The sequence below is a fragment of the Pelodiscus sinensis genome, chromosome 32 (genome assembly GCF_049634645.1).
Source record: "Pelodiscus sinensis isolate JC-2024 chromosome 32, ASM4963464v1, whole genome shotgun sequence".
Classification (NCBI taxonomy): Eukaryota; Metazoa; Chordata; order Testudines; family Trionychidae; genus Pelodiscus; species Pelodiscus sinensis.
The window spans coordinates 8,895,765-8,917,099 of NC_134742.1; the positions used below are offsets into that span (position 1 = coordinate 8,895,765).

Genomic DNA, 21,335 nt, shown 5'->3' on the forward strand with positions numbered 1-21,335 from the left:
CAAAGGTCCATCTAGCCCAGTAGCCTGTCTGCCGACAGCGGCCAACCCTAGGGACCCTGGAGGGGATGGACCGAAGACAGTGACCAAGCCATTTGTCTCGTGCCATCCCTCTCCAGCCTTCCACAAACTTTGGGCAGGGACACCACTCCTACCCCCTGGCTAATACCACTCCATGGACCCAACCTCCATCACTTTATCTCACTTCTTTTTAAACTCTGTTCTAGTTGTAGCCTTCACAGGCTCCTGCAGCAAGGAGTTCCACAGGTTGACTATTTGCTTTGTGAAGAACAACTTTCTGTTATTAGTTTGAAGCCTGCTACCCATTCCTTTCCTTTGGTGTCCTCTAGTCCTTCTATTATGGGAACTAATGAAGAACTTTTCTGTATGCAACCTCTCCACCCCACTCATGCTTTTATAGACCTCTATCATATCCCCCCTCCATCTCCTCTTTTCTAAACTGAAAAGTCCCAGTCTCTTTAGCCTCTCTTCATATGGGGCCTGTTCCAAACCCCTGATCATTGTAGTTGCCCTCCCCTCTCCCAGCCTCTCTCTTCCCCTCTCCCACCTCCTTTTCCCAGTCTCCCCCAGTTTTGTTCAATAAAGAGAGATTCTATTTTTGAACACAATTGTCCTTTATTTTGTACATCAGGAAGGGGGGCTAGGGAAGGGTAAATGGAAGGAGGTGAGGGAGGAATGGGGTACGAGCCCCCGATGGGGAGGACTGGGCTGGCTCTGCGGGCTTCTGGGGGTGGAACCTCTCCTGCAGCCCCCCAATTGCCCCCTCTCCCCGGATGGCAGTCAGTTTCCACAGAGCCCCCTTCTCCCAGCCCCTCCCCATGTATCTGAATACCAGCCCCCCACTGCCCCACATCCCTAACTACCAGTCAGTTTCCACAGAGCCCCCCTCTGCAGCCCCTCCCCCACATCCCTAACTGCCAGTCTGTGCCCCACAGAGCCCCCCTCTGCCTTCCTCTGCCCCACATCCCTGACTAACTGCCAGTCTGTGCCCTAGAGAGCCCATCGTTCCAGCACCGGTCCCATGTCCGTGACTTCCAGTCTGTGCCCCACACGTAAAGCCCCCTTTCCACTTCCTAACCCACATCCCTGACTGACTGTCAGTCTGTGCCCCACGGACGGACCCTCCCTCTGCCAGACCCGGGTGGAACAGGGTGTATGGGGCTCATGGTGGGAGACGGGGTCACCGCTCCCTGCTGTGTCCTGTCCAGCCGCAGGCCGGGGGGGAGCCGCACCCGGCTGGACTCCTCCCGCCCTGAGCCAGAGCTGAGCCGGGGGGTCAGACGCTCCCTGCAGCACCCAGCGCCCAGGAGAACGTGGACGGTAAGTGGTGTCGGGGGCCACGGTTGTGAGGAGCTGCCGCACTCAGGGGAGCTGGGGAATTCCCGGTACCTCGACCCCCAGCGAAATCCCCCCCGACATTCCCAAGAGGAGCAGGCAGGGAGAAATCTCTGTTGTCCTGCTTATGGGCATGGAAACTTCAGCCCTGTCCCCGCCCCCACACACACACAGTGGGAACCCAGAAAACATCTCTTCCTCCCCTCTCAATTTATGCATCCAGTATTTTCTCTATTTGTTTCCCAGACACAAAGTCCAGCTACCGGACTGTCTGGTTCAGTGTCAGACACTAGCAACCCCACCCGCGCCGCGGAGCCAGCCCAGCCATTACACCTCTCAGGGACAGGGCCGGGGATCTCGTATTGGACCAGCTTGTGCAGGGAGAGAGCCAGGCTGGGAAAGGGCTCAGCCGCATGGCTAACCGCAGGGGCAGCAGGCTGTGTGGCCGGAGCTAACCCAGCTTGCAAGGGCTTTGTGGGAGAAGTGGCCCAGAAGGCCGGCAGGACAAAAGCAGGACCCCTAGGCTGCCGGTTGCAGGAATAAGCCATAAACCCAGGGGCGTAGGAAGGCCGCAGGAGTTCTGGCATCTGGCGATGCTGGCGTCATGGCTTTGGCCCTGTGACTGTTAACAGGCCAGTCCCCTCGGCTGGTTCCTGGCAATCTGGGCTAACGCTGGGGTAACCCGTCTGCATCGCCCTGGGTTTACCTGTGGGGCTGGGAGTCCATTTCCCAGCCTGCCGGAGAGCTCTGTGTCAGCGCGAAACCTCATCTCCCTCGCCCGCCCGCCCGCCCGCCCACCGGTGCTGTCCAGTGAGAGCCACGACCCAGCCACCTCGTCTTGCTGATCCCCTGGGGCCGACTGGGCACCCACACACTGCCGATATCTATCTAGTGATCTGTCTGTCCCTGTGCACCCTCTGCCTGTCTGCCTGTCTGTCTGTCCCCATGCACCTCATCTATCTACCCATACCCATTACACCTCCTATCACAGAATCCTAGAATTCTAGGGCTGGAAGAGACCTCAGGAGTCATCGAGTCCAGCCCCCTGCCCAACGCAGGACCAACCCCAACTCAATGAACCCAGCCAGGGCTTTGTCAAGCAGAGACTTAAAAACCTCTAGGGATGGAGGTTCCACCACCTGCCCCCCACCCTGTCTCCAAACACCCCCCTCTCTAACTACTCCTACAGGTGGAGCACACACGCAAGGACACAAACATAAACACCCCTGCAGAGACACGGAAAGATTCAGAGATGTTCACTCACACATTCACATGCACATACAAGGACATGCACACACACACAGTGCACACACAGACACGCACACACACATGCAAGGACACACAAAAATACAAACAGTGTACACATACATACAGGGACACACCCACATACACAAACACACACTCGGCCAGTGGCCAGTCAGGGGCCAGTGTGCTCTGCAAGCTGTGTGCATGGGCAGCCGCTCGGGTGAAATTCAGGTGCCACTCAGCTGCTCAGCGGAGCCCCCAGAGGAGGCAGCCTGTGTTACCGGGGGTGCACATCCGCACATGCCTTGGTTCAGCCCCGCACTGGCGAAGGGAGGAGCAAACTGGACTGCTGGGCTGAGCAGGCCCCGCCCCCACAGCAGTGCTGGGCATGCTCCAACTGCGGGCCAGGTACAAAAGCCAGGGAGACAGCTCAGATGTGGCTGACCTCGGAGCGGAGGGGTCAACTGCCTCTGTCGCTACAGTCCCTGGGCCGAGCTCGACCGCAGCTCGGGCCCACGAAAGCTCATCATCTAATAAACCATCTTGTTAGTCTTTAAAGTGCTACATTGTCCTGCATTTTGCTTGCACAAGAGGGCTTATTCATAGACTCATAGATTTTAAGGTCAGAAGAGACCATTATGATCATCTAGTCTGACCCCCTGCACAGTGCAGGCTACAGAATCTCACCCACCCCTCCTAGAATAATCCTCTCACCTATATCTCAGATATTGAAGCCTTCAAATACTTTGAAGACCCCAAGATGCAGAGAATCCTCCAGCTGTGATCTGTGCCCCATGCTACAGAAGAAGGCGAAAAACCTCCAGGGCCTCTGCCAATCTACCCTGGAGGAAAATTCCTTCCCGACCCCAAATATGGCGATCAGCTAAACCCTGAGCATGTGGGCAAGACTCACCAGCCAGACACCCAGAAAGTTCTCTACAGTAACTCCTATCATCTCCTATTCCTCACGGGGAGAGAAATAACTCTTCCGGAAGAAGCTCTGTTTTCTGATGCTGTGCTGTAAATTTACTTGTGCAAGCACACACATGCAGTGTAGACGCTTTGCAAGTTTTTGCACAAGAACAGCTGTTCTTGTGCAAAAAGCCTGCAGTGTAGACATAGCCTTAGAGGGGCAACCCCAATAGTCAGTACTAACAAGGAGTCCTGTGGCAACTTGAAGATTTAGTTGGGCATCAGCTGTTGCGGAGGAAAAGCAGGTGCAAGTGTTTTTTACCCCTGGAAGCTGATGCCCAAATACATGTGTTAGTCTTTAAGGTGCCCCAGGGTGCCTCTGTTTAAACAAGTGAAAGAGAAGGGCCTGTGTGCACTTCATAGGATGCCAGACTAGACTGAAGATCACAATGGCTCTCTCTGGCCTGGAAGTTAATGCATGGTTGCATCTGGCCAGGCTGCCTCTCCTTATGCTTGCATTCATTAAATGGGTTATTTGCAGGTGTTGTACTCAGTCCAGCTGTGTAGGAGCGCCTGCTGCTGGAGGAGAACGCAAAAGTTCTGTTACCTGGGTTGTAAGTCTGGAGCCTCCTCTACTGCGTGAGGTAAAAGCCACCTGGCTCTCCGCTAAAGTTGCAGAGCCGAGTCACTGTCTCTGGACGTGGTCTCCGTGTCATTGGCTGGGACGGTACAACCCCCCCAGTAGGCGTGTGGGTTACATGAGCGCTGTCCCTCGGCCTAGATCCATAAAGCTGCTTGCAGTTGGGTTTTATGTAGCTTTATGGATCTTGGCCAAAAGACGGGCAGCGTGATGGTGAAAGGTACAAAGTGAGGTGCTCAGTTCCCATGGAACGTCAATGGGAGTTAGGTAGGTAACCACCACTGAAGTGCTCTTTGGCGTTCTCACCACGACAAGGCCCTGATGTAGGTGCAAGAGTCTCGTCTGCATGGTGTCCCCATCTCAGGGCGAACAAGGCTGCCAGTTGTGTAGGTTTGCATCAGGCTTTCACTGGTTTAGATGGAGCAGTCCATACGAGACTAGGGTTTGTCTGTTACGCCTCAGTATTGCCAGCGGCGGCCCTGGGGTTGGAGCAAGCGTGAGCCTATCTTGGGGTAGCGCCTAGGAACGCCAGTTGTGGAGCAGGTGTGCGAGGCGCTGTACATTGTTTACTATTAGGTGTACTGCCATAGCACCAAGGAGCCTCAGTCATGGAACCAGACCCCATTGTGCCAGGTGCTGTACATTTCTATTACTATTCGGTGTACTACAGTAGCACCTGGGGGACCAGTCAACCTATATAGACAAAGAACAAAGCCACAAGCAGTCAGGGTATGTCTACACTACCCCGCTAGTTCGAACTAGCGGGGTAATGTATGCATACCGCACTTGCTAATGAAGCCCGGGATTTGAATTTCCCGGGCTTCATTAGCATAAGCGGGGAGCCGCCATTTTTAAATCCCCGCTGCTTCGAACCCCGTGTAGCGCGGCTACACGGGGCTCGAACTAGGTAGTTCGGACTAGGGTCCTATTCCGAACTACCGTTACTCCTCGTGAAACGAGGAGTACCGGTAGTTCGGAATAGGCACCCTAGTCCGAACTACCTAGTTCGAGCCCCGTGTAGCCGCGCTACACGGGGTTCGAAGCAGCGGGGATTTAAAAATGGCGGCTCCCCGCTTATGCTAATGAAGCCCGGGAAATTCAAATCCCGGGCTTCATTAGCAAGTGCGGTATGCATACATTACCCTCCTAGTTCGAACTAGGAGGGTAGTGTAGACATACCCTCAGAGCTCAGAAATGCCTGGGGTCGGAGAGCTCTCTTGAAATGTACCTGCTTACAGCAGGCTAGGTAAAGCAGGATGGTTCCTGGGTTAGAGCACCAACTTGGGACGAGTGAGAGTCCCTGCTCCACTCCATGCTCCCCGTATGGTGTTTGTGGGCATGTGCCTCAGTTTCCCCATCTGTACAAGGACGCTAACAGCGCCGCCTCCCAGGCACATGAAAGATGGTGCTCAACTACTCGGTGAAAGGGGCCAGATAGGTACCTTAAGGGAGAACCTGCTCCCTTCTTCATTTACATCACAGCAGCCCTACGTAAACGTCCTCAAACAAATCTAATACGTTGACCCAGGAGCATGACTCCTGGCTGCACACTCCAGAAACTGCACAGTGGACTTTTAGCAGTGCCAGAGACTCAGTGAGCTTCTCCCGTTGCCATAGCAACTGCCTCTGGGGGAGGCGGACCAACTATGCCAACAGGCAAAGCTGGCAGCTGGCTGAGTAGGAGAACAGCCCTGCAGGCCCAATGATGCAGTTTTAAGTGCAGATCGCCTCTGACTGTGGGCTGCATTGCAGGGAAGATGTGAGGTGAGGCTGGGGCCAGAGGGCCACGCTACATTGTGCCAGACAGGGTGGAGTTCTGAAACCAACTCCCCATTTCCCGTTATACGGAAACCCAGCCTTTCGCAGCTGGGGCTGCTGTCAGCCAATCCACTGGCCCTGGAGCAGGGCCCAGCTGCATCAACCAGCAGCTGAACTGCCCAGCTTGAATTCAGCTGCTGAAGCCAAGTTCCGATGTAACCATGAGAAAAGCCCATTGTGGGTTCTGAAGGGCCAAACTGACCCTAGGCTGAGGCTGGAGTCAGGACAGGTCCTGGGTAAGCTTTTTCACATGCATGTAGGTTCTCCTATTACCTTTAATGCTTTCGCCTTAAGGATGAATCTGCGTGCTTAGGAAGGATTGTGTGGTAACTTGTAACTGCTGGCAATTACACTGTGGCTGTGTCTAGACTGGCCAGTTTTTCCGGAAAATCAGCCACTTTTCCGGAAAAACTTGCCAGCTGTCTACACTGGCCGCTTGAATTTCCGCAAAAGCACTGACGATCTCATGTAAGATTGTCAGTGTTCTTGCGGAAATACTATGCTGCTCCCGTTCGGGCAAAAGTCCTTTTGCGCAAAACTTTTGCACGAAAGGGCCGGTGTAGACAGCTCAGATTTGTTTTCCGCAAAAAAGCCCCGATCGCGAAAATGGCAATCGGGGCTTTTTTGCAGAAAAGTGCGTCTAGATTTTGCAGAAAAGCGTCCGTGCCAATCTAGACGCTCTTTTCTGCAAATGCTTTTAACGGAAAACTTTTCCGTTAAAAGCATTTCCGGAAAATCATGCCAGTCTAGACGTAGCCTGTTTGTAATGTCTGGAGAGAAAGCAAAGCACAAATGCTGCTGTGTCTGCAGTCTGACTTGATGGGGATAGACTGGGAATAGTGCAGCCGGGGGGAAAAACCTGGCAGAAGGGAGACACATTGGTGGATCAGAGAGAGAGGAGACAGGTGCAGTTGCCAGCAGAATGTAGATCCCATGATCAGACACTTACCAGTGAGGCAAGAGGGCCAGTAGTGCCCTTGATAATTAAGCACAAAAGCCGGACCACTCTGGTTTGGGATTTTTTTAATATGTTCATTATGAGCGCATAACATCAGCTACCGCTACATTGTTCTTCACACAGAGGAAACAGGCCCGGCCCAGACAACAGAATCCGTGATGGTTTAAGGTTTCAAACCAAAGGAGCTAAGTGCCCACATTTCAAAAGAAACATTTACACATTGGGAAGATCTCAAGCAGTGAGAACAATTGGTCCATGGTAAAAGGCATTTTCCCGCCCACCTACACAGCACAGTATTTATAGTCCTAGAAATCCCAGCAAGCAGCCAAACAAACATGAACATGGGGCATGTGTAACTGACCTGGGGCACTTCTAAGGAACTGTTTAATCCAGGAAAGTGACAGAAGGCAGGAAAGTCCCAACTTTAGTGGAGAGAAAGAGGGAATTGTGAGATCAGCGCAGTAGAGTAACTTGCCAAGGACCAATAGAGTCCCCTTCCCCCACTCGGTGAAAGCTCTAACCTGGATTTTGATTGGAGACAGGGCCAGGTGGGGTGTATAGTGAACAGACAGACTCCCATTTCCTGCCCAGCTGCAGGTCTGTATCACAGGTTGCGAATTTAGTCCTGCTGGGTCACTTCATAGCTTCCCACGGAATGTAAACAGGGGGGTTAATCAAGGGGTTAGTCTGGTTTCAGGGGATGGTCTACATAAACTCAGATAATCCTGTCACCGATCCAGCGGGGAGAAGCATTTCTCCCTGTTCAGGGTCAATACAACTCCCCAAATTCCTGCAGCAAATCAGATACAGCTGGATCCAAAGTCACATGAGGAGACCCATGAAAAGAATGGGCCAAGTTACACATTTCATGGTGCAGGAATAACCCAGACCCGCAAAAGCTCCCACGGAGCTGCTTGTGACTTCTGCGTCAGCGGCACAAGACATGCGGGAGCCTTGGGGAGTGTGTTTACAAGCGATGCAGGAGCTGCCAGCACGGTGGCTGAACCCATCCCCGGCTGCTATGGTCCGCGTCAGTGGCAGTATTAGCAGAGCAAAGCAAGGTTCCGGCTGTGCTCTTCCAGAAGCAACTGGCGTGGGGGCAGGGGCAGAGCACAACAACACAGCGGTTTGCAAAGGCCTCCAAAGGGCACCAGGCGTTCGCAGCGGGTTTTGACTGGCTGTGAGCTGGACGCACAGAACAAGTCTCCTTAGTTCCCCTTTGTTGCTACCAGCAGCAAGTCATTGGCCCCATGAAGCCACCATCGCCTCATGTTAAGACTTGTCAGGCATGACAAGCAATTGGGGGTGTCTGAAGTGAGAGCCTAATTTTTCAGACAGCTGGTGCAGTGTAGACGCTCCTTCTTGCGCAAGAACCTCTTCTGAATAAAATGGTGGCTCATTAGGTATGCAAATGAGGCTCGGCAATATTCCACGCTTAGCCTCATTTGCATATTACTTGCGCAAGAAGCCGCGAGTGCAGACATAGCCAGAGGGTGTGAGAGCGGCTGGTGACATTCATGAATCTCATCCGTCTCCCCAATTCTTCTTGGCGTGCTCGCTCAAGGGTGGCAGAGGGGTCATGTGAACGGGCCAGACGTCCGGAAGGGCTGTGTGCTGCCAGCTGCCCCCAGTCCCCAATACTGAAAGGACAGTGCAGGTTCTCCGGCTTTGCCCTATTCCAGCTGGTGAGCACAGAGGGAAGTTGGCTTTGGAAAGGCTGTTTGGGGCACTGCGTTCACCCAGGGAAAGCCTTGTGTGGTAGGGTTGCCAGGTATCTGGTATTGACAGTCCAGTATTTTCAGCTCCTGTCCGGGAAAAAAATTCAGAGAATACCAGACACCTAAAATGTCCGGTATTTTCTGAATTTTTCTCCAGCCAGGCACTGGCTGTGTGCTCAGGAGGGGGCGGATGTGGGACATAAACGATGGTGTGGGCATAAGAGGCCACTACCATTGCCCCGCCCCCTTCCCCGAACCTACCCCTGCCCCTGTTCTCTGAGGCCACACCCCCACTCATTCCACTCCCCCCTCCCTCTGCTGCTTGCGCTCCCCCACCCTCGCTCACGTTCGCTGGCCTGAGGCCGGGGTTACGGTGCAGGAATGGACGGCTGGGGAGTGGGGCGCGGGAGAGGCTGCGGGTTGCAGGCTCTGGGAGGGGGCTCAGGGCAGTGACGGGAGTTTGGGGGCAGACTCGGAGGGAGTGAACTGTGGGAGGAGGTTCCAACAGGGGGCTGGGGGTTGGGGTGGGGGTTGGGCTCCCCCCAGGCAGTGCTCATTTCAGATGGCTCCTGGTCAGCAGTGCAGTGGGGCTGAGGCAGGCTCCTGGCCAACCCTGGCTTCGCACGGCTCCTGGAAACAGCGGCACGTCCACCTCCTCGCAGGGGGGTCAGACAGCTCTACACCATGCACTGCCCGCACCCGGAGGCACCGCCTCTGCAGCTCCTATTGGCTGAGATTCCTGGCCAATACCAGCTGTGAGGCTTGTGCTGGGAGGAAGAGGGGCAGCATGCGTAGCCTCTCTGATCGCACCTGAGCCGAGGGGATTAGCCTCCTCCTGCCCCCGGCCAGGGCAGACCCTCAGGGAGCTCGGGGGCCGAGAACAGCCCTAGTGCTCGGTGCGGGTACCTGGGCTGGCGGCGGTGTCTCCGTCCTGGGCACCTGCAGCAGCAAGGAACGTTCACAGTAAAGGGAGGAGGGGCCCAGAGGGGCCAGGGCTGTGACACTGGAACATGGCCCCGGTCCCATCCCTTAACTCCACCCCACCCTGCTCCCTTCCAGCCAGGCAGTGACCTCAGCGATAACAAAAGCCCCTAATGCCAGCCAGGCCCCTCCCCTAATCCCAGCCATCATCCCAGGCCCCAGATCCTACCTCTAATACCAGCCCCCCAGACCCCTCCCCTAATCCCAGCCCACACCCAGCCTACCACCCAAGTCTCTCACAGAACCCGGGGCTGTTCTGGGCTGTGCCGGCCCAGCCAGCTCCCCTAGACACAGTGATGGGGGGCAGGGAGTCCCTGTCGGGCAGGAGGGGTGTGACGGGGGCTGCTGCCCACACATGCCAGCTGCTCCAGAGCCCCCTCTGCTCAGCACAGCCCCTGGTTCCTGTCCCAGCAGTGGGGTCCGGCTGTCTTTGCCCAGCTGCTCTGGGTGGGGCAGGTCTGGGCCTCAGGGCCTCACCGGTCACACGCAGCGTCCTGGAGAGGCTCAGGTTGGAATTCAGCAGCTCCTTATTGTCACTCCTGTGCTGGTACCAGCAGGAGAAATTCCCAGCGTCCCCCGGGCTGGAGACGTGACGGGTGAGGTGGTAGGTGAATGGCCCGGGGGTGAACACTTGGCTGGCAGCCTCCCGCCCCTCCTTGCAGAAGATAAAGCGGGTCACCGGGGACGCTCCAGGGACCAGACACCTCATGGTAACAATGGCCCCAGGGATGCGTTCAGAGAGAGCAGGGGAGCCGGCAGGCACCCTGAGGGGAGAAGTGGGAGTGAGAGCCCAGCTGGGGAGCCACAGAGAGACCAGAGTCAGTCTAGTATCGCGTGCGCAGCTCGGGGAGATCTAAGTTCCCTGCAAGCTGTTCTCATCGCTCGGCCATCATCACCACTGCCCTGCCTCTGTCCTGCTCCTCATCCCCGCCCCCACTCCTATCCCCTGTTCTCCTCCATCTCCTCCCCCTTCCCTTCTCCTGCCCCTCCCCATGTCTACCTGCCCTGCCCTCTGCCCATCCCTGTCCTCTCCCTCCCCCCCGTCTGTCCCCCTCTTATGTGAGGACTTTGCTGGAAACACCCCCCCCCCCTCAAGCCAGGACAAAAAATGCCTCCGGGAACAATTCAGCCCCCCCTCATCTCGCTCCCTCCACTCCACATTATTTCCTCCATTCCCCACAGTTGAAAATTGAGCTCCCCCGTCCCCTCAGGTGGCAATTGGGCTCCCCCATATGCAGCTGCCTAGGTAAGCGCCTCCCCAGCCAGAACCTGCCCCTGGCACCCACATCCCCTCCCCCACTGCCTGTCCCAGGCGACCACTTGAACCTGCGTCCCCCTTCCCCCCAGGTCACAGCTCCCTCCCAGACCTGCACCCCCCTCCCCCAAACCCTCTGCTCCCCCTTCCCCCCAGGTCACAGCTCCCTCCCAGACCTGCACCCCCCCTCCCCCAAACCCTCTGCTCTCCCTTCACCCAGGTCATAGCTCCCTCCCAGACCTGCACCCCCCCTCCTCCAAACCCTCTGCTCTCCCTTCACCCAGGTCACAGCTCCCTCCCAGACCTGCACCCCCCCTCCCCCAAACCCTCTGCTCTCCCTTCACCCAGGTCACAGCTCCCTCCCAGACTTGCACCCCCCTAGAGCCCCTCCCTCAGGCCAGACTCCTCCCCTGCGCCCATACCCCCTCCTGGACCCTGCACCCCTATCCACTGCTCCAGATCTTACCCCCGCCCCCTGCACCCAGGCTCCTACCCTAAGCTCCCTTCTGCACCCAACCACACCATCCCAGACCCCAAACCCCTCGATAGAAATGTTGCCCTTGATCAGTTGCCAAAATGCCCCCCCCCATTAAAAAGTATTGACCAAGCCTGATCCAAATGTTTTTTCAAACGTTGTTTAATCAGAATGTAAATACAATTCTATACAATTGGGAGGGTTGGGGGGAGGGGGACGCAGCTGCTGGCTCCTCAGCTCCAGGTGCGCTCACTGGCTGTCTTCCTGCTGCAAGGGAAGCAGAATCCGTCAGATTCATCCCTGGGGACTCAGGGGAACTGCCCCCCCCCAGCATTTCCAGCCTCCTCCCCCCTGCGCTGAGACTTCTTCTGCTCTCTGGTCACCCCCCATCAGGCCCGCAGGGTGAGCTCCTGCCCCCCCAGGGCTCCTGACACCTCTGCCCCCTCCCGCCTCCTAGGACAGTTTCTGTGTTCAGAGCCTCCCCCACCCGCAGGGGCAAGAGGGATTCTGCCAGCAGGGATGTGGGGTGGCGGCAGCCTGAGGAAAGGGGCGGGGGACTCCCTGAGGGGATGGGAAGGAGACCCTGGCCCTGCCCCACTCTCCTGCATCTGCTCCGGCCGCTCACCATGTATCCCAGGAGCTGATGGGCCTGCCCATGCAGGGCGTGGGCCAGGACCAGCCCGGCCTGGCTGGGGCGCCGCAGGGGGGAGCGGGCAGCGAGCAGAGCCGTCTTCAAAAAGGCGTTTTCCTGCTCTGGTGTGAAGAGCTGCCCAAAGACCTGGAATCAAGAGCACAGGAGGTTTCAGCTGACGGCCCAGAGCCCGGCCCCAACTCCTGGGGCTAAAACAGCTTCCTCCTCCCCCAAACTCCCTTCCAGACCCTGCACCCAGTCGCTCTCCTCACCCGGCACCCTAACCCCTGCCCCAGGTCACACCTTCCTCCTGCCCCCAAGACCCTCCCAGACCTCACCCCCCTCCGCACAACAGAGCAGCCCTAAGTATCTTGGAGCAGCCTCCATCAAAAAGTGTTGCCCCCCGTCCCGCCCTGGCTCCCCTCGAACAGGAGATCCGGGGCTCCGTGCGGCGCTGCCCCTAGGAAGCGCCGCCCCTTTGAAACGCCGGGACAGCGTCACAAAGGGGCAGCGCCGCCCTGTCCACGGCTCGAATAGTCGAGAGAAAATGCATCGACCATTCGATCAGCGACTCACTCCCCGCTTCCCCCCCGCGTCCTACCCGCACGAGGGTCCCAGCCAGCCCCACCCCCGAGCCCTGCCCTGCCCTGGCAGCGCGTCCTTACCTCTCCCACCCGCACGGTGTTGCTGTGAGCCAGGACCCATCTCTCCTTATAGTAGTGCCTGCACCACAGGTCCTCTGCCTGGTGGATGTTGAGGCCTGCAAGAGACACAACAGGGTCATTCTGCTGGCAGGTCTGAGCCCTTCCCCTCCCACGGGTCCCTGCAGGCATCCCTGGGCAAATAGAGGGGCACAGGGGCAGAAGGAGGGGAACACAGAGGGACGCATCCCCCCTTGGGCCAATCTGGGGGGAAAGGGCTGGGTCCCCTCCCCCCGCTGCCGGCACCCTCAGGGTGTCCCTGGGGCCCAGGTCCCGGCTGGGTTCCTTACCCCTGTGGTGCAGGAGGAGTCGGTAGAGGCAGTGCACCCCCTCCCGGGCCAGCCGGCTGACGTCTTCGGATGGGTCGGAAATAAAAAGGCCCAGCTGGGCCACGTGGTGACCCATCCTCGGCCAGTCGGCGGAGTTCTGTGGAGAGAGAAGAGGGGGGGGTCCCTCAGCATCCTGGGGCTGCACGTCCCATGCAAACGGCCGCCGAGGCGGGTCTGAGCTCGGGGGACGGACAGAGACAGCTCCTGGGGCGGGGACGGGGACGGCCTTGCGACGAGACAGCCCTGAGCAATAGCCCCGACTGAAGGGTCACTCCGGGGGTGGAACAAGGGGATCCACTAACGGCCACTCCCCAGTCTGGGGCCCAGGTGCAGTCACACAAGAGCCCCCTGAACGGCCCAGGTCGCCCCTCCCGGGGGAAAGGAGAACGCGGATCAGTCCCGGCCCTGCCTCTGCCTCCCGGGGATGCTCCCAGCCCCGCACCCTGCAGCCCCAGACTCCCCGGCTCCGAGGTCACTTACGTCAAACCCCGGGAGGGTGGTGGCGACTCGCAGCAGGGCCGTGGTGCTGCCAAGGGCCCTGGCTCGCTCCTGGGGCAGGCGGGAATCCAGCCACGGGCTCAGGTGCTATGGGGGAAAGAGACAGGTCAGGACCCGTAGGGAGGCGCCGGTTCTGGGCAGAGCCTGGGGCTCCTCTCAGACTGTGCCCACCCCAGCCACTGACACTGCTCCTCTCTCGGCCCCCGAGGAAACAGGGACAATGGCCCCGTCCCCCCCACGGGGCTCACCTCCAGAATCAGCTGGAGCCGGGCGGTGTCTGGGGACTGCAGGAGGAGATTGGCCAGCAGGGCGTGGAGGAGGTCAGCAAAGCCGCGGCTGAACTCCTGCAAGACAAGGGGGAGCCCTGGGTCAGAGGGAGGGCTGGGGTTGGGGGATCCAGGCCACCAGAGGCTGCTCCTGCTCCTGGCGGGGGGGGGGGGGCGAGGGAGGGGACGTACCAGCTTGTGGGTGGGATGCTGCTGCCAGTCCCCAGACACTGTCTCTCTCACTGCCACCCTCAGCAGGGGGCTCAGGAGCTGGGCCCGCAGGGGAGGCTTCAAGGTGCTGGCAGGAGAGAGGGGCAGAGACTGTTAAGTCAGCAGCAGGCGACAGAGACTTTCCCACTCCCTGGTCAGGGGATCTGCTCTGGGGGGGGTTGTGCGGGGGGGGGGGGGGTCAGTACCTGAGGCTGCAGCCGGCGCTGAGGCACTCGGCCAAGACCAGCAGCGGGGGTGAGTCCTCCATGATCTCCTGGGAGACCCAAGGAGACAAAGGGGCGTGTGAGAATGGGGCCCCCAAGAGACGCTCACACGGCCAGCGCCCCCCACCCAGCAGGATCCAACCCCACTGCCTCCCGCTGCCCTGTAGCCCCCCTGCCGGCATAGGGCCCCTCCCAGCACCCCCTTCCCAAACCGGGACCAGCTCAATCCTTGTCCCCAGGCCGTCTCCTGCCCCTCACTGCCCTGGTGACCAGCCTCTGAATCGCCTCATCCCTGCTCCCCAGGCGCATCCCCAGCAGCCCGCTCTGCTGCCTTCCAACCCCCCCCCCCCCATGGCCTGGGGAGACCCCTCCCTGTCCCGAATCCCCCTCCCTGTCCAGCACCCCAGACCTGCCCCATTTCTGTGTCCCTCCCTCCTCCACCATCCCCACCCACCCTCCCTATGTCCACCTCCCCCCCCCCAGCACTCCTGGCCCCACCCATCCCATTTTCAGCACCCCCGCCCGCCACCATGGCCCAGGCAGACCCCTGTCCACCCCTCGTATCCCCTCCCCTCCTCCCGGCCGCCGCGACTCGCTCACCACGATCCTGGCCACCAGAGTGTCCGTGCTGCAGCGCGTCGCCAGGGTGCCCTCGCCCCTGTGGAGGGCGGCGAGGCAGGCGGTGGGGATGGCCAGGAGGAACTGGTGCAGGGCAGCTGGGCTCTGCACCCCAGAGAGAGTCTGTGAGCCTGGGGCCTGCCTCCGCCCCCCTGGACAGCTGCAGGGCTCAGGTCTCCCAGGAGTGGAGGTGGGAACTGCCAGTTGTCCAAGCACCCACACTCCCCCCCCAACTGATGCCCCAGGCTTGTGGGGGGCCCAGCTGGTGCATGACAGGAGCCCCCAGCCCCTAGGTCATGCAGGAGAAGGAGCCCCAGGGGGATCCCCAGGGACAAGCCCCTCGCGGGGGGGGGGGGGGGACGTGCTGGGAAGGGGCCGGACACACTCGGTTCCCCCCGTGTGGAGAAGGTTCCTACCGTGTCCCGGGTGTGGAGCTGCTCTTCAATGTCATAGATCGCCACGTCCTCCACCTGGGAGTCCACCCGCTCCCAGCAGCGCTCCGCTGAGGCCCAGGGGGACTCTGTGCGGGAGGGAAGGGACCAGGGTGCCTCCAGCGGCCAGCAGGGGTCACGTGCCCCCCATGTCAGGGACCCAGAGCAGGTTGGGACCCACACGCCCCTCGCAGGGACCCATCCCCCTTCCACCCTCACATCTGCCAACGCCCTCAGCAGAGCCCCCACCAGGAGCAAGAGAGCCAAGCAGCAGCCCCCGCCCCCCATCCATTGCCCTGGCTGCGGGGCAGACACTGGGGCTGCCACCCCCCACCCCCCCCCGGGTACTGGGTGAGCCCCTGGGCCCAGGGTGTTCACGGCCCCTCACCTGGGTCTGAGCGGCTGCAGGAGGTGGCCCGGCTGCAGCTGGAGGCCCAGGCGCTGCTGCTGATGGACCTGGACCCACAGCTGCAGGGGCTGGTGCGGGGAGCGACGGGCTGGGGGCTCCCGGAGACTGGCAGGTCCCCGGGGGCCGGGCAGGGCGATGCCCCCTGGTGGTAATGGGGGCTGGGCTCCCGGGGCAGGTGTTTCTCTCCACAGAGGAGGAGGCCCCAGAGCCGCCCTACCCGGCTCCCCCGCTGGGCTGGGTCCCGCCTGCCCAGCCGCTCCTGGTGCCAGGTCCGGGGGGGCCTGGCCGGTGGGCGTGTCGCCCCGAGCTGGTGGGATTCAGCTTCCCCGCCCGCGGGGACGGAGGAGCTGCTCCCCACTGGCCCTGGGGCCATCTTCAGGGCTTTCTTGAACCACAGCCGAACGCGTCTGGCCATGCTGCAAATGAGGGGAGCAAAGGGGAGCTTGGGGCGCAGCCTGAAGAGTGAAATCCAGGGGTTCCAGCTCCCCAAAGCGACTGCTCCCAGCCCCCAAATAGCCCCTTGCTTATCGGCTCGGTTTGCAGAGGCACTGCAAGGACCTGAGTCTCCTGCCCATCTTCTCTCCCCCCCGAGCTCAACAGCCCCTGCTCGGCCAATCAGGGGAGAGTCTAAGGTGTGGGGGGGTGGAGCGTTCTCCCCAACGACACCGGCATAGACCTACTCCAGCCCCACCTCTCCAGTCCCCACAATGGGGGCTGCATCCCCCGCCCCACGGCTCCTGCAAACCCCCCCCCCGTCCTTCAGCGGGATGTGGGCGGGATGGAGGAAAAGGGAAACCAACCAGGAGAAAGCCCCAGTGGCGCTAAGGACGCAGCCCAGGGGAGGAATCACCTTCTGGCCCTTGACGAAGGGCTGGGCCTGCCTGGAACCCAGCCGGCCCCGGGCGGGATCCAACCCCTGGGGGCTCTTACCTTCTGCACAAAGGTGTCTTGATGTGGAACTCACGGAGCACAAAGGAACCGTGAGGAGGAGACGCACCAGAGCTAAAGCAACCGGGGGTCTCCAAAGTCCCCTGGGCCCGCCCCCCCTTTTATCAGCCTGAGATGTGGGTCCCTCTGTGAGGTCACCACCTCCCCACCTGCCCTTTGCCTGATCTGCTGAGGGCTGCCCAAAGCCCCTGTGAGGTCACTGCCCCCCCCCCCACCTCACCCCTGCCAGGCAAATGTCCTGCCTCTGGCCACCCCCCTGGGAAGTCTGAGCCTTTCCTAGGGGTCCCTCCCCCTCCATCACTGGGCATCCTGCAGCCAGCGGCTCCAGTAGCCCCATAGGCTGCTCCCTGCCCTACACTGCAGGCTTCTTGCACGAGAACTGTTTCACGCCGGAGTTCTTGTGCAAAAGGTCTCGTGCAAGAGCGCCTCCACCCTGCCATGTGCTTTTGCACAAGAGCGTCCATGGCAGTGTGAATGCTCTCTTGCACAAGAAAGCTCTGCTGGCCATTTTAGCCAGAAAAGTGTCTTGCTGAAGAAGCCCCTGGTGCCCGTCCACGCTGCCTTCGTGCACAACAGCTCTTGCACAAAGGGGGCTTAGTCATTGTGGGGAGAGGAATAACTCCTGTGCAAGAAGCCCTGCTCTCTGATGCTTTACTGCAAATTTACTTGCACAAGTGTTCATGTGCAGTGTAGACGCGCCACAAGCTGTTGCTCAGGAACACTTGTTCTTGTGCAAAATGCCTGCCGTGCAGACGTGGCCGTGATGTCACCCAGCACTGGACTTCCTGGCCCAGGAGCAAGAGTTAGAGCCTCCTACTCACCCTGCTGCCTCTCACGGGCTCCTGTCCGGCCCCGGCCCTGGATTTTGCTCTAGCGCGTCCCAGCGAGGCCTCTGGCCTGCACTAGACCCATCGACACGCGGAGAATCCACCACTGCCCTGGGGTGCTTCTGTCTGTGGGGATTCCAACTCACAGCTGAGCATGGAGCCTGATTTCTCCCAGGACCTCACCCCCTGCCCTGCTCGTGGCTCCGTTGTCCCCCCTCCCCACAACTGCCCCCCCCCCGACCTCTAAATGCTCCTCACGTCAGTTCCCGCTTCTCCGCACCCGTGGCCAGGCCGTGCAGGGCTCTGGGGGCTGGTTTGCTGCCCTCAGCCCTGCAGTAGCCTGCTCCCCAGTTTGCAGCCCCTCCCATCATGCGTGGGGTCTCCTGGTACCGGAGGGAGGACAGGGGCAGACCAGGAGGGTTAATTTGATGTTGCAGAGGCAGGAGAAGGGGGGGTCGGTGGCAGAGAAGAGCTGTCAGTCCATTATCCCAATACGCCATCCCAGTGCAGGCGTCGCACTCAGCTCTACTGCAGGGGAGTCTCCATCTGCGGTGAGCAGAAAGGGGGTCCAGGACACACGCAGGTGGCCCCAGAACCACGCAGGAGCAGAGTCGTTCTGCGAAAGGGAGAGGTTTATTGGGTTTGCGAGGGCGGCCGTAGGGGGGTGTCATGTGTGTGCCCCTCATCTCCGTCTGGGCAGCGGCACCGGTCGGGCTCAGAACTGGGCACAGGACAGGACCACGGCACCGTCGATCTCCAGTGTATCGATCTGCTGGAAGCCGTGGCAGAGCTGAACTGCAGAACGGCTGCCCATTGGCAAAGACCTTGAAATGCTGGTTCCTGCAGCCGATGGAGAGGAACCCACTCCTCCTCGGGGGAGGAGCAGCCAAGAGAGGGACCCACTCAGACCGGTCTGGCAGCGTGACGTAGTGGAACCAGCGCTGCCTAGGTGGGGTTCTACCTCCCCCCAGTCTGCTTCTGAGACCGAGTTTCCCCCTCTGCCCCATGGGCTAACAACAAGGCACTTTACAAACATTCTCGGTGTCATCGGCATTGTATGAAGGGGGAAACTGAGGCATGGAGCGGCATCTGATTTATACAGCTCAACCCAGTCCCCGTCCCTCTGGATCTGCAGAAAAAGAAGCCAAGTGCTCTTGCTACTTGGCCCCACTATGGGTATGTCTACACTACAAAGTTAGTTCGAACTAACGGATGTTAGTTCGAACTAACTTTAATAGGCGCTACACTAGCGCTCCGCTAGTTCGAATTTAATTCGAACTAACGGAGCACTGAGTTCGAACTAGGAAAACCTCGTTTTACGAGGATTAAGCCTAGTTCAAACTAACTAGTTCGAATTAAGGGGTGTGTAGCCCCTTAATTCGAACTAGTGGGAGGCTAGCCCTCCCCAGGTTTCCCTGGTGGCCACTCTGGCCAACACCAGGGAAACTCGTATGCCCCCCTCCCGGACCCGGACCCCTTAAAGGGGCACGGGCTGGCTACGGTGCCCGTGCCAGGTGCAAGCCTGCCAGCACCCAGCCAGCAGACCCTGCACCTGGCACGGATCGAGCCACCCACCCGATGCCCCCCAGCCCTCCCCCTCTTCCTGGGACCAGGCTGGCGGCTCCCGGGAGCTTGCCTGGGACCGCAAGAAGCGGGCACCTTCCTGGGCTAGTGCAGACATCGTGGACCTCGTCCACGACCTCCGCACTAGGCACAGGAAAGTGGCCGGCTAGGGCAGGAGAGCTGCCAGCCTGGCCACCCAGGAGCAGATGTGCATGAAAATCAAGGTGGTCCACTGAGACCCCCGACCATGAGCCCTGAGCTTACAATGGCCGTCCTGGGTCAGACCAAAGGTCCATCTAGCCCAGTAGCCTGTCTGCCGACAGCGGCCAACCCTAGGGACCCTGGAGGGCATGGACCGAAGACAGTGACCAAGCCATTTGTCTCGTGCCATCCCTCTCCAGCCTTCCACAAACCTTGGGCAGGGACACCACTCCTACCCCCTGGCTAATACCACTCCATGGACCCAACCTCCATGACTTGATCTCACTTCCCTTTAAACTCTGTTCTAGTTCTAGCCTTCACAGCCTCCTGCAGCAAGGAGTTCCACAGGTTGACTCTTTGCTTTGTGAAGAACAACTTTCTGTTACTAGTTTGAAGCCTGCTACCCATTCCTTTCCTTTGGTGTCCTCTAGTCCTTCTATTATGGGAACTAATGAAGAACTTTTCTGTATGCACCCTCTCCACCCAACTCCTGCTTTTAGAGACCTCTATCCTGTCCCCCCTCCGTCTCCTCTTTTCTAAGCTGAAAAGCCCCCGTCTCTTTAGCCTTTCTTCATATGGGACCTGTTCCCAACCCCTGATCATTTTAGTTGCCCTCCCCTATCCCACCCTCTCTCTTCCCCTCTCCCACCTCCTTTTCCCAGTCTCTCCCAGTTTTGTTCAATAAAGACAGATTCCATTTTTGAACACAATTATCCTTTATTTTGTACATCAAGAAGAGGGGCTAGGGAAGGGTAAGTGGAAGGAGGTGAGGGAGGAATGGGGTACACGCCCCCGATGGGGAGGACTGGGCTGGCTCTGTGGGCTTCTGGGGGTGGAAGCTCTCCTGCAGCCCCCCAATTGCCCCCTCTCCCCAGATGGCAGCCTACGGCAAGTGCAGCCGGTCTGATGGCCGAGTGCTATGATGTGCCCAGTGTGGGTACTCCGGGCAATCCAAGCCAGGACTGCTTTGCAAGCGGGGCACCCCTGAGAACTGTCTGTCCGGGGTGGGGGTCGGGACCCTTTAAGCACAGCCCTCGGCTAGCCTGAGACAGCAGCTCCACGCTCTAAGTCCTCCTCTGATGCCCTGCCGACACTGCTTCCGGCCATCCTTAAGCCTGGTCCAGGGTCCACTTAATGTGGACATGCGAGTTCAAATTAGCAAAACGCTAATTCGAACTAGTTTTTTAGTCTGGATCCGTTAGTTCGAATTAGCTTAGTTCGAATTAACTAATTCGAACTAAGTTAGTTCGAATTAACGTTGTAGTGTAGACGTACCCTATCCCTCCATTCCCCTGCTTCCACCTGATGTCAAACACACTCAGCTTGCACTACTTCTTCTTTCCTGCGCTGAAGCCAAGCAGATCAGGATGGGGAGGAGACATGAGGGAGCCCCCAAGTGCTTGCTCTCTCTCTCTTTCATTCTTAATACATTAATATGTTATCCATCCCTACAACACCAGGTCTCTGCCACCTTTCATCATGTTGTCAGGCACAGTGCATGGCTCATGACTACACTATTTTAGAGGCTTCCAAATTAACTTCTTCTCTAGACAGGATAATTTCCCCCACAGGTGAAAATTCTCTGTGTCTGGGAGTGACGCTAATTCAAACTAGTTTTTTAGTCTGGATGCGTTAGTTCGAATTAGCTTAGTTCAAATTAACTAATTCGAACTAAGTTAGTTCGAATTAGTGCTGTAGTGTAGACATACCCTCACAATCTTACATGAGATCCTCAGTGCTTTTGCGGAAATTCAAGCGGCCAGTATAGACAGCTGGCAAGTTTTTCCGCAAAAGCAGCTGATTTTGCGGAAAAACTTGCCAGTCTAGACACAACCCACGAGCGTTCTTCCAGAAGTAAATGTACAGAACAGCACTGGAAACCAGGGCTTCTTCCAGAAGAGTTATTCCTCACCCCAAGATGAATAAGCCCTCTTGCACAAGAGCTGTTCAAGAAGAGGCCAGTGTAGACAGGCAACATGAATTTCTTGCACAAGAAGCCTCTATGGTTAAAATGGCCATCAGAGCTCTCTTGCACAAGAGAGCGTCTACACTGGCATGGATGCTCTTGCGCAAAAGCACATGCCGGTGTAGACGCTCTCTTGTGGAAGAGTTTTTGCACAAGAA

At 58.6% G+C, this 21,335-nt stretch overlaps 1 protein-coding gene across 1 annotated transcript; it reads right to left on the minus strand.

Moving 5' to 3' along the window:
- Positions 1-13,349: 13,349 nt before the first annotated feature.
- On the minus strand, positions 13,350-16,087 carry LOC142823086 (uncharacterized). The gene is made up of 7 exons (XM_075913377.1): positions 15,652-16,087; positions 15,249-15,352; positions 14,815-14,937; positions 14,197-14,264; positions 13,973-14,078; positions 13,763-13,858; positions 13,350-13,364 (listed from the first exon to the last, which is right to left on the minus strand). Exons 1-7 carry the CDS (start codon positions 16,085-16,087, stop codon positions 13,350-13,352), a joined length of 948 nt encoding a protein of 315 aa, XP_075769492.1.
- Between the last annotated feature and the right edge of the window lie 5,248 nt (positions 16,088-21,335).

What these genes read in the sequence shown, in the direction of transcription:
- LOC142823086 (XM_075913377.1), bottom strand. Translation starts at nt 16,087, where the DNA reads ATGGCCAGACGCGTTCGGCTGTGGTTCAAGAAAGCCCTGAAGATGGCC. An exon ending in AGCTCCACACCCGGGACACG is followed by an intron (nt 14,938 to 15,248) that starts GTAGGAACCTTC and finishes TCTGGGGTGCAG; the next exon opens with AGCCCAGCTGCCCTGCACCA. An exon ending in AGCATCCCACCCACAAGCTG is followed by an intron (nt 13,859 to 13,972) that starts GTACGTCCCCTC and finishes CTTGTCTTGCAG; the next exon opens with GAGTTCAGCCGCGGCTTTGC.